The sequence below is a fragment of the Haliaeetus leucocephalus genome, unplaced genomic scaffold (genome assembly GCF_000737465.1).
Source record: "Haliaeetus leucocephalus isolate CR32 unplaced genomic scaffold, Haliaeetus_leucocephalus-4.0 Scaffold339, whole genome shotgun sequence".
Lineage (NCBI taxonomy): Eukaryota > Metazoa > Chordata > Aves > Accipitriformes > Accipitridae > Haliaeetus > Haliaeetus leucocephalus.
Genome location: NW_010972775.1, coordinates 6,347,105 through 6,360,151, shown reverse-complemented (window position 1 = coordinate 6,360,151; position 13,047 = coordinate 6,347,105). Strand labels below are relative to the sequence as shown.

At 41.5% G+C, this 13,047-nt stretch overlaps 2 protein-coding genes across 2 annotated transcripts in view; both read right to left on the bottom strand.

The window, feature by feature from the left end:
* The window catches only part of MTMR10 (myotubularin related protein 10), a 536,484-nt gene that overhangs the window by 40,958 nt on the left and 482,479 nt on the right, over positions 1-13,047 (bottom strand). The gene's annotated exons all lie outside the window — the stretch shown is intronic.
* Positions 9,446-13,047, bottom strand: part of TRPM1 (transient receptor potential cation channel, subfamily M, member 1) — a 151,092-nt gene continuing 147,490 nt past the window's right edge. The window contains exons 29-30 of the mRNA XM_010572265.1: positions 12,600-12,732; positions 9,446-10,712 (exon numbers count right to left, since the gene is read on the bottom strand). Coding sequence (XP_010570567.1) covers positions 9,446-10,712; positions 12,600-12,732 — 1,400 coding nt within the window. The remainder of the gene's footprint in view (positions 10,713-12,599; positions 12,733-13,047) is intronic.

The following is a 13,047-nucleotide window of genomic DNA, read 5'->3' as shown; positions in this document are numbered from 1 at the left end:
CGGCGGCGCGGAGGGCCCAAGCGGCCGCGGTCCGGCGGGGGCCGGTCGCCCGCGCCGGCAGCCGCGTAATTGACGTTTCGCCCGCTTTTAACGGACGCTTCCTGTCACGGCGGTTTCAGCCAGCACCGTCATTTCTGGCCGGACTGAGAGTGGGTTTCGGTTCCCGAATCTTACCGATTCCCTGGCGGCCCCCCCCTCACACCCCGTCCCCCGTCGCGGGGGGTGGAGCCTCCCGGGGGCAGGCCGGGACCCCGCGGGTGGGAGCTCTTGCTCAGCGCTGCCTCTGGGCGAGTGGCGAGAAATTGTCTCCTTCCCTCGCCTTCACGAGGAGAGCAATCACAAATTCAGGGCCCTGCGCGGGGGGGCGGACGTTAAAACGAGGACCGAAGCAGAGGATTTCCACAGTTTGGCCTCTGAGCCACTTGGAGACTGTGAAACTTCCACATGGGGCCTGCAAAGGCAGGTTTTTATTGCAACCCGGCGTTGTCTCGGATCAGCAGTAAAAATCCAGCTCCAGCATGAATCAACTACTGCTACCGCGTTCTTCTTACTGTCACCTTTTATACGAGGTGTAGCATGTTACAGCCGTGGAACGTAGGTGATGGATGGGTACAGCCTCCAGGCTGCTGCCGCAGTCACCCTCTTGCTGGTCGCTGTAACCATGCTGACAGCCAGAGGTGGATGCAGGTCTAACATCCGTGTCATTCCCTTTCCTCAAGCTTTCCAGGCACTCGTGGATTGCTCACTTGGAGCTTCTCTAGAACACGGAAATAACGCAGTTGCCCACCTAAACTGCCAACATCTAACACTGCTATCTCTTTTGGCAAGTAGGAAACCGAGTAACTACTCACATTTGTTTAGTGGCCTTTGGCACCCTTAAAGGTCTGTGTTGCAGGTGCTTATGGGAGCCCTGGCTGCAATGAACTTGGCGTCCGCAGTGGAAATACCTCCTACAAGAAGCAACAGTTTGGATGGAAATGTGGTTTAATCGAGAGCCCTAGAGTGGGACCGCACAGGCCCATCAGCTGTGAGACCTAAGGAAGGGGGAGAGTCTGGGTTCTCCTGCTGGTGGTCCGAGCACAAAGGAACTGGGTAAAACCAGCCAGGCTCTTCAGAATTTGAAGCCAGGTCTGATGCATCAGGTAGGGTAAGAAGCGCTGCTGGTTCCTGTGCCTGCTGGTGCTCCCCCCATGGCTGGTGCACCATAGTGATGGTTCCAGCTATGAGCCAAGCATAGTTCACTGCAACACCCATGGTTTAGGGGCAAAAGTTGAAGGCCAGGACCTGCCAAACTATCTGCTGGTATTTGGGCACTGCAGCCTCACCTTATTAAAAAGCATGCTTTTGGTCAGCATGTTGTCATTCTTCTGTAACAGCCCACGTGCAAGATAACATCAGTAAAGGCCTGCAACAGCATCGTAGTGTTGTAATATCACCATGACGTAAAAATAGTAAAGAACTAAAAGACTCCAGAGAAACGGATGCATTTTTAGACACAAAATGACACATGCAGCACTCAGCATCAGCCATGGGGTCAAGGTCTTCCCTTACTATCATTAGTAGGAAGCACATTACATTGCATTATAGCCCCTGGGATTTTTTGGTGAAGTCAGAAGGTAGATGTTCAATGAAAGAACAGACTTCAGGGCACAATTTGGATTCCCCAACTTAGACGAGATGCCCCACTGATGCCAGCAGGGAGGTTGGTTTGAACCGCGAGGAGGGAAACAACCCACTGGCACCTGCCTAGGTTGAAGAAACGAGTACGTGTGCATACTTTTAAAGCTATTCAGCAGCCCAGGGGAGAACACCAGCAAGCACCTCCATAACAATACACTACTCTTGGACTTGCAGGTGGAGAAGATAAAACCAAGCCCATGGTGCAGTCTTTTTAAAACAAGCGCACCTCCTTGCACAAGGGTCCTATCTTATTTGGTGTTGGCAGACAGTTCCCTTCACTTTATCTTGTATTTTCACATACAAGATTTTATTTTATGCTGCAGACATCATTGTCTGAGTGGCATTATTCAGCCTGGCAGGGTCTCAGGCTCAGCCCCTGTCCATGTTAAAGAGCACCCTGTGCTGCAGAAGTTGCTGGTGGTGTAATGCTGAGTGCCGTGAGAGCAAGCCATAGCTATTCTCCTGCTGGTGACTTACCACTTTCACAAGCTTAATCCCTTGGATGTTTGGTAAGTGAGAAATACTGGGGGACTTGCCCTCATCTTTACTCTTTAAAGGTTTTTGTTCATATTCAGAACATTGTTGAAAGGTAATTAAAATCAGAAAAGGGGGAAGAGAAATCAAGGGGGCGAGGAAGGCAGAAACCGCACAAATCAGCTAGGCTTGAAACTGCATATAACAAATTTGCCAGTGATATTAAAAATGACAATTATTTATATTATATCAGAGTTACAAGAGTGTTTCTGCATCAGCACAGAGCCCTCTTCAGAGTGGCTGCAAATGCAATCTTATTCTTGAGGGAAAGAGCATAGGATAGCACAAATTTCCATTGAGGACTGCACTGACACATTTAAATTGCAGTGTTGTTCTGAAAAGAAACAAACAAAATCAAAACTAAGCTCTCATAAACATAAGATCACAAGATTTGTGAGGATTGTTGTTGCAACTGGTCACAAGTTGCCACTGGAAGAGTTTTATGCTAGTGGGAGGACAAAGCTGATTTGACAGAAGTGAGTATTTTGGAGGAGCAAGTTAATTCTGTCACAACTTGCAGTGGGATACAAGCAGGCAGTGCAGACAGGCAGAGCAGGACAGACAAGTAGGGCAGGGTAGGCAGCCAGGGCAGGGCAGGGCAGGCTAGGCAGGCAGGATAGGTGGTCAGGGGGGTAGGGCAGGCAGGACAAGCAGGGAAATCCTCTGGATCCCTCAACTCCTTTTTGGTAATGGTCTCAACTGCTTGCCCATCTCCAGCCATCCCAGCTTGCCTCGCTCACTTTTTTCAAACAGTTCTGCTAAACCAAGAGGTTTCTGGGAATGCCTTTGTTCTATGAGAACAGTCTTGAAAGAATGGTGGGAAGCTAGCTATGCAACAAAGCCAGCTGAACTGAAAGGACTGCAGATGTCTGTTTTTATTCTCATTAATTAAAAAAAATCATTTTTTACTCAGTGCAGTTATTTTCCTTGCCTCAACATTAAGTTATTCAGTGATATGTCCTGGGTGCTAGACTGACCAGGACCCTTACACTTGTCCACTGTCATGGACAGCGTGGCCTGCTCTCCTGCTGGTATCACACCCCACATGCTGTGTGGCAGTTTCCTGGGGCCTCTTTTTACATAGAGTACAAATTGTTTCTAACAGTGAAGATAATTACCTGCTTAGCTACAGCTATGGTGCATAACCTGCTGTATTTACTGCACGTCAGATTAGGTATCTTCCTAAAAGTTCTAGTACAACCTCACAAGACAGCTTGGTGGTTGGGGAAGCACTTTGGCTTGTGCAATGGATGAGGGCTGGGGTTAAATCAGAACAGACCTTCATAATGGTCCCTTTTGATCTCTCAACAGATTAGGGAATGGCTTTCATTAGACATGTTCAAGAACAGGTTAGACCACCATCTGCCACTGATGCTATCAACATTGCTGAACTTGCCTCAGTGTAGATGATCTCTTCCAGGCCTATATTTTCTATGACAATTTACGTGTTTTCATAGCTTTATGAAGAATGGTTCAATTATTGAACTCCAAGACACAAAGCCATATGTGTTGTCCGATTTCACAGCAGAGCTATGTGCCCAGAGCTACAGCAAGTATGTGGCAAGTCTCCAAAATCAGGGATTCACTGATGAAAAGTCTGTTCTATTTTTCACTGAAAGCATTACGGTTTATTACTTTACCTGGACACCTCTCTACTTGTGCACTCAATAGTTCGCACACGCAAGTTGCCTCAGCCTGCACTCGGAAGTGTGGGACTTTTGCTGGGGGCTTGTTAGAAAGCCAGCCCTACAGGTCTGTATTACCTCTTATAGAAGAAAAAACATGCCTTATATTTATTAAGCAGTTGACAAAACCCACCTCTTTCCTGAGTGTCCTTGATGAAGATCCAGTAGAATAATATTTAAAATGTGATTATTTACATAAAACAGCATCTTTGATAGTCTTGGCCAAAGTTATACAAAAGATAAAAACTATGCAAAGGCTTTAGTTTCTTGAGGTATGTCAGGAAAAAAAAGCCTCCTTTTCAAGGTACATCTGCGAAGTGCAGGTAGTATTCTCAGTGTGGAGATTTAATGATGTTGAACTTTGCTATGTTACCTAACGGTACTTGTTAATCATTATGCATGTATTACTTGCCTGGAGTTATTTGGAGCTATTCATTGGTACAATGTTGCACCTTGGCTTGGGCTATTTTACATAGGTTTTGTGATAGTGACTATCAGATTAACAGTGCTCCTAAACTAGAATCCAGTCTTTTTCCATGCCATTTTTGAAGGCTGTTGGTCCGCCCAGATAATAGCTTGCTGAGCACAGCAGTCCAATTAGTGCAAGAAAAGGGAGGTGCTTGCATCTGGATTTTTGCAGGAGAAAGCACCACAGTTTCATAGGGGTTTTAGAGACAAAAGAGGAGCAGGCAGATAAAATCATGCAACTCTTTTTCATTAACACCAAGCAAAAGGTGGATACAGGCACTTAAATATTTTGGTTGAACAACTGCAAAGAATAATTTAAAGCCTATTATCAAGACATACCTTACATCCATTGTAAAGATACAGGACATCAACCACAAAGCACCAAGCACCACTTTGCCATATCAAATTTTGTTTCTGCAGATAAGGCTAAAAGTTGAAAAAAAGCAAAAGAAGATTGCAGTTTTAAGGAAGTCTCTAGTTCTTGTCTCACTTCTCCCAAGGCTTGTGGTTTATCAGCCTGCAATCTGAACTACTGCTGTGTACTGTTTTTTGACTACCCCAACTCCCCTGGACCCTGGCACCGCTTGAAATGGGCATTAAATGGCCATATCAACCAGGTCCTTACATCCATTTTCCCCTTCTGTCTGATGCTGGATCCCAATGGGGGATCAAAATCCACAGTTAGGCTGAAACATTCGGCTCAAGTGACCACTGCAACCAGTAGAGTATTTATCTGCAGTGGCTGTAGTGAGAGGAAAACACCTCTAGGGCTAATGTGGCCTTGTAGACCAGTAAATAGAGTATTGTCACTGCTAGTAACAGACCACAGGCTTTATGCTGACTTTGTAAGGCCTCAGGACTGAGGCTTGTCAGGATTGCTTTGTCTGAACTTGCCTTAACCTGCCTCGAGCTGTCCCTTTGTTTGTTTAGCTGTGAAATCACTTTTTCTTATGACTAGGAAATTCAGGTGTAACTGTAGGATTTGAAAGCAAATGAAGAAAAACAAGATGTAAAGTTGGTAGCAAACAAAAATGCCCCTAAGCAAGCAAAAAATAAGGAAAAAGGAACCAACAGCATCAGCATCATGCTCATCCTAGCAAAGGACCTGGGATGCTGACAGCTGGCCATATTTCCTCACTACCCCCATTGCAGCCACTGACCATTAGACCCAGAGGATCAGTGCAAGTATGAGCATAACATCAAAAAAAGGGGTAGGTAGTAGGAAGTGTGCATATATCAATTTTACCTTACTGGTTTTTTTTTTCCTGTAGCAGTATTCTTTTCTCTCCTCTCCTCTCTTCTTGTCTCTCCTCTCTTGTAATTAGATCTAGACTAATAATAATTAATATATTGGACTGTTAAAATTTGTTACACTAACAATAAATTCCTGACTTTACATACAAGGTGCGTCTCCTTTTTGCTCGTAACAAGCTTTTGAGTGTAATACTAGTTCAACTAGAAGTGACCAGTCAGACAGGACAGTGGTGCAGAAGTGGTATGCTGGCAATGGCACTACTAGGTGGGACCCCAGCAATGTGTCCCAGTGCTGCTGTCACTCTGAAAACTCACCTTCTCCATGGCAAGCGCTCAGCAGCAACCTGGCTTTGTGTCAGTGGGTTAACTACCCAGAACATCTGTAACAGGGCACAATCCTGTGGATCTTGCAGATGAAAAGATCCTGTTGACATCTTTGGTCATGCACCCTCCTCATCTTCCCATTTTCTGGCAAGGCCTTACAGATACTTGTATTCTTTTAATTTTTATTTGGAAGGACAGATATACATTTTGCCAAAGATGATAGTCAAGCCCAGAACCTAGGAAAGCATCCAGAGAAGCAGTATGGAGAAACCATAGTTGGAAGGTTTCAATGGCTACTTTAGTTCATTACTAAATAATATAGAAAATGGACTTTCTTGGTTCTCAGGTATCGAAATCTGGCATCTAAAATGGATAGACTGATTCTGAAGTAGGAGAAGCTTGCAAGAGCAAAGTCAAGCTAGTCCCAGAATGATGCAGTGTAAAAACGGGTAATTTGTGGAATCAGCTGGTATCATTAAGAACCTGCCTATGTGAATATTACAGTTAGCCACTGTGTTTAAAACATTTGCCTTGAGGGGGAGGGAAATGTCTGTATTGCAAGATACTGTAAGGTGAACAAACTTAACCTCAGTGTAATGTCTCTGCGTAGACATAGCCTTAGAGTACATACTCTTTAGACTTGACCTGGTTCAGTATAGGTCAAGCATATAATAAAAAATGCTAAATGGAATTCACAGTGATGCTGCTGTGGAGTCACCACATAAGCAGTATTAAACATGCCTCTTCAGAAATGCAAATTCTGTGCTTGCATCCTTTCTGCCAGTATTCAAGAAAGCATGTAGGCAGACATGCAAATGTGTTGATCTTTGTTCTGTTTAGTGTGCTCCAAATCTATCAGTCTTCTATGCACATACAGAGCCATATTTAAATCTTATTAAAATGGCTGTATGTCTAAAATAACTCTGCCAAAGCCAGTGTAGTTACTTCACATTTAATGGCAGAGAGGTTATCATTTCAGTTCATGCTATGCAAGAGCACAGAAAATATCCAAGCCTTATAAAGTCATCACTGTATACAGAACTTTATGGAAAATTACTGGCAAATGTTGAAAAAGAAACTTTGCTTAGAAAATGTTCAGCCCATGCACTGCATAAGAAGAAACAGGTAAGTGAAGTGCTTTGATATCATTATAGTGAAAAATTTGTTATACTGAATTAATTTCACATCTTTTTCATGTGTTTCTTTATAGATATTTTTACACAAAGGAAGTAAATAAAGACAAAGGTAAAATGGTTTTGTTTGAAATCTACACGCTATCTGATAAATTTGTAATGTAAACGCTAAGAAAATAACTGGTCAAACAGAGCATGATTTAACACACATTTTATAAAGACAACGTAACAAGAGGTATGCAACACACTGTATTTTCTTCCACAATGCATACTGCTTGTTTAGCAAAGTGCTGAAAAGCTGCATCCCTTTGTGTTTGTTAATGAATCACTTTCTGGTGAGTGTGCAGGCAAACAATAAAAAGGCATTGGCAAATTGGAGGCTATTTTAACCACACATACAAAATGGCTATATAGTTGCATACAATGGTAACACAGAAGTAAACATGGAAGTGAAAAAATTTCAAATGTCATTCTGTTTTTACAAAACATCAAGTTCCCTAAAGTTGAATAAAAGAGAAGCCCACATGAAAAGCAAAATGTCAACACTGTTCTGACAACAGTGAAACCAGTAAACCTGCTAACAAGACCAAGCTAGCAAAAATCCATAGTAAATGACTGAACTTTCAGAAATGTCTATGCAGTTACCATAATCATTCAGTGTGGTAACTTACTTCAAGGTAAGTATGGATGGAGTATGAAAATATAATACAAACAATAAAAAGCTGATGTCATCAATGCATTTGTAGAGTGTTCCATCAATCTCTGCATTTCAAAATGCTGTAAGCAGCATTATCAAGGGGGATACTGAGACCTACAAACTGTGGAGCTGATGGTGGGAGAAAAAAAAGAAATTCTGTCTTTTCAAAATAGTATATGAATAAGTCCTGATGGTTAATGAATTAGGCATAAACTTTTGACCAGTATTCTGTGAACAAGTAACATGCCTTTAACTCGTTTTCTTTCTTGTCTGTTCACTGGTACGCATCCCCTGCAAAGAGAGGTGCTGAGTATTTGGGAAAACAAAATTCCTAAAAGGTAACAGAGAAGAATGAGGCAAATAACATCACACTATTATGAAGAAAACTATCAAAACCTAGTACTTAGAATGCTGCTGTTGAGACAAGTGTGCTGGGAAACTGTAGCTATAGATGTGGCTTTCCAGTCTTAGTTGTTAAGGGATAGAAAACACTTTCACTGTAGAGACCTTTTTTCCTTTTCACATTTGTTTTTGAAATTTACTCAAGAAAATGTATGGAATTTCTATTCTCACCTGGAAAAATTATTTTTTGTTTAGACTGACTCCTAGAAACTGTTCCTTGTTCCTCATGTGTCATCATAATGAAATTGCAAAATGAAAGATGAATTTGTCACAGTAGATTTGCTTCAAAAACAGATTGGCTACATTCTGATCTTGCCTGATCAGAACACCTTTCCTGTTTTGATTTGGTTTGGTTTTCCTCTGCAGGCATTTTAAAAAAAGCCAGATTCTTACTCTACATGGACTTCTGTTGTAATCCCCATTTATACAAAACACTAATGCAGATCTTGGACTCATATTATTAAAAACTCTATATACTTCATATACTTAAAATCTTCCTAAACAGTTTGAAACAATGATCACTGTTTTTCAACAGTTTAAGGCTGTCAGCATGCTTTGGGGTGGGGACAGATATGATCCTGAAAGCAAGATTATGTCACTAAAGCTCAAGGACAGGTCAAGAATATGTGTACACATGGCTTTCCAAGTCAGGTTTCTCCAAACACAACTGTATTTTGCCACTCAGACCTATTTTAGTGGATGATAAGTGCTATGTTATGCCTTTCTGAAAGAGGAGCTAAGCAGCATGCATGAAATCAGAAGTGAAAGAGGGGACTGCATAATTTTTCCTTGCCTCCAACAATTTTGGTTTGATCTCAAAAACACAATGGCCACAAAGAAACCAGCTGCATAGGTAAGGACAAAAACTAAGGCTGGTTAAAAATTTGTTCAGTTTAAGAAGTCTTCTGATAAAAAAGAAGAAAAAACATTTTCTAAATTATTACATAATATTGTCCTTCTTTCAAGAGCTTTTATACAGAGCTTGTCAGTAAATGAGCTTATGAGGGAGGTCAAAATGGAACAAAGAAAGATCTATAGTGTTGGCATCTGTGGACTGTGCCTACTTTATATCTGCCCCTGAGAGAACATCTCCCTTTCACCTGACCCAGCAAGCATTTATTTAAGAACTGAACAAATATCTATTAAGTTTAAAATTAAAAGAAACACATGCAAAATTCTTCTTTTGAAATTAATTTAAAAATCCATAATTTGTTCAATTAGTCATGCTGCTTTTTTGACTGTCGATAAAACAGGGGCCATGAGCCACTTTAACATTCAGTTTCTGTGGATGGGTTTTCTTGCCTAGCTTTCTGTTCTTCTGTTGCACTGCCAAATGCTACCACCAAATTAGTTACGCTGCTGGCATGTCCTGGTCTATTTAATCTGTCCTTTATAGACTTGGCTTTCCGAGAATGGCTGTGCAAACTCTTTGACCGTACTGACGGGAACCCAGAAGTCCTTTCTGGCTTTACTGATAGTAAATTCTCTTTCTCAGCCTTTACAGTGGCAGGCATAGAGGTGTAAGAGGCACTCATACCTGCTTCACCAACATTACTGTCATCATCTGTGTCCGTCTGTAACTGCTTCTGCTCTGCTTGCATTTCTGCTTCAGAAATAAAACCAGGGTATTCTGGAGGACGTTCTTGAGAAAGTTGCTGCTCAACTTCGTATTTCCACTCTGTGGCCCATTGTTCAATTGTAGAAGGGCACACCTGATCCATGATGGTACTATACTCTGTGGTCCAGTTGTTAACTCCTCCAACCAGCTTCCCACCCTGTGCAAATATGAAGCTCCTTGACTTCATCATAGTGGTCTGACAAGCACTGAATGTTTCAGGAGGAAAATAGCGCATTGCTTTAGATTTGTCCAAGGGATAAGAGATGGTTGCTTCTAACTTGGTACGTTCTACTTTTAACTGAGTGTTCTGAAAATCTGATCTTGGTACTGACTGTCTGTTTGTAACAGCATCCATCTGGTTTATACTTTGAGGAACCATTCCATCACTCTTGAAAAGCCCCTGCTTTTCATCCCCCAAACCACCTGAACCAGAAACATTCTGCGCAATTTCTAATGTAGACTTACTGTAATCTGCTGTGGTGACTGCATTAGCACTACAGGTATAATGGAGATTGGTGTGGTGTTCTGGAACCAGCATCCTTGGGTCTGCTCCATCTTCTTTGGTACCAATAGAATGGGCTTTTTTACGCAATCCCATGGCTGGTGACATAGGAGTGGTACTGTCATCATATGTTAACTCATCGCCACCAACATGGTATCTGTACATGCTGTAGCCATCAGAGCTGTTAACGCTGCTTTGCCTTAGGAGATATGCAGCATCACACTCAGACGAAGCCCGTGAACGTGTATATGTCAGCTCAGATTTGTCAATACCTGCCAGCTTCTCAAGAGCATTCACCATCCGACCAGATAGTTCTTCCAATTGAGAGAGTCGAAGGTCGACTGTTTGAAGAGAAGCTTTCATAAAATGTTCTCTTTCATTCACTTCTTCTAGCCTCATAGACATATTTTCAACTCTGTTGGGTATAAAAGAGGAAGCATAGAACAGAAGCCGGGGAACGGTGCAGTAACCTGTTATAGGCACCCAGCTACTGATTTCTTCATAAGGCAGAATTTTGTGCTATGTATCATGCCTCATTCTTTTTTCCTATGTGTAGCATCAAAAGCACATGCATTTTCCTGTTATCTATGCTTTCCATACACCATATTAGAGGGCTGTTTGAACTTTGCCCTTATTTACATGTCAGGAGAGTACAAAGAGTTGCAGCCCTTAGGGACAGCCTACTATTAACATTTCTGAGTGTGCCACCCACTTCACATTCAGTTGTCCTTTCACTGTGAAGCATCAATTAACTATATGAAAAATACTTTCTAATGACATGCTCACAGGATGACTTAAAATAGCATCAACGCATGTTGTAAAACAGGTTTTGTAGCTGTGTGAGAGAGAACATAATGCTGGTGTGTATCGGATTACTTTCACTCTTGAAATACCTTTCAATTATGTATCAGCTGAAGGGAGTGGAATTACTGTCTAGTTCAATTAAAATAATACTTTTTCCCATTTTCTTTTATCATTTATATCATAATGGAAGTGATGGTACCAGAAGAATACATATAAAAATAATGCATTAGAATGTGACTTAGAGATCATACACTAGTAAATCAACTGTGGAAATTAAATTAACATTCTTTTGCTCTCACACACAAAAGGTGACGAAGCATCTGGAGCAAGAAGCCATGAGAAATATGCAAATCTGCTTTGTGCCCATAGACCATAGTGAATCAGTGAGGCTTATCAGCCCTGCTTTGTTCTCTGCCACAATGCCTAGGATTTTGACAAATTGCTATGGATAAATAGTGTGATAGAAACTACGCAAATACATGTAGCAGATTTCATTTACTTCTCTATTCTCAAACTTCACATATAATAATGCAAGATGTTCAGGGCCTTCCTTCAAGAGAAAGATGTTTATCCATTAAAGAATTATATGGCTCATAGAGCTACTTCATAAGAAATGAGGGGGCGGGGGGTGAGGGAGGGGGAGAGAGAGAGAGAGGGAGTAGATGAAGTAGTTCATCATCAGAATACTGTGAGGTAGATTAAGGTGAGAGAGTGTTTAAGCTCTGTATCATTTTCCTTACAGGGCAATTTTTTCATAATTTCAAGGAAGTGACAAAAGACCCCATCCTTTCGCTTGCTTAGAACTAGTAACAGAATAGGCAGAGCCTTTGGGAACAGTCCTGCCAAGTGACCTGGTAAAAAAGTGCTGCTGCCATTATCACCGTGTGCTTACACAGCAATATGCAAACATTACCTAGTCCTCAGAATAGCTTAATGATTTACATATGAATATCCCCTGTCTTTTAAATGGGGAAGTTCATACTGAAAAGCTAAATGCCTTGTTCAAAGCTTCCAAGAGAATCTGTGGCCGAGATTAAAATTCAGCAGTTTTGAGTGCTGGACCCTAGTGTAAACCGTAGGTCTAAGGGAAGAATCGTGAGTGCTTTTGTCATTAAGCTCCAACATGTTTCTCATGGTTGGATGAGCTGTTGGAAGGTCAACAAGTAGTAATTTGCTCAAACGGATAAAAAGCATAACTGTGATCTTCAGATGGGTGAGAGGGAAAAAATTCATTATGAACAGAAGTGTTCTTACACCAAAGCTTCCCAAACCAGCAGCCTTAGTGACATACTAGTACGAACAAGAAAAAGCTTGCTCTTGTGAGAGATGCACCTGCACAGATATTTACTCAGGATTCAGATCAGCTTCTGAACTGGTGGTGGTTTTCTTCAAGATCTAAATCTTTTGTACTTTTAACTCAACTTTAGTTATAATGAAGACACAAAAAGGCAAATATTGTTCCAGATAAGTGGTGTGGGTTTTTTCTTATAATAGGTACCTTTCAGAGGTAACTCTGATGCGTTCATCATTAGATGATTGCTGTTCATCCTCTTTTTCCTGGAAGTATTCTTCTACACACTGCTCTTCAAACTCATACAGTTTTTTTAGCTCTTCATCATTCAGAAATAACTCTGTGCAAAACAGAAGAACACAACATGAATTTCCTTTTTCTGAAATTCTGGCAGTCAATTTAAATCCAATTTAGCAGATTATTTTGGACATATGGATACTGCAGATTCTACTCCTGCACTGAATGAACAGATGATTTTGTAAATAGGGAATGAGCACTTAGCCAAAGATGGCCACAGCCGTGAAGGCAATGTAATACATTATGACTATCATCTCCTTTTATGACCATCCACTGGGGGCTATATTTTCTCAATGACCTTTGCACTTTTTAACAGCAGAGCTATGCATTGAACAAACTGACTAGATTTTACAGGATA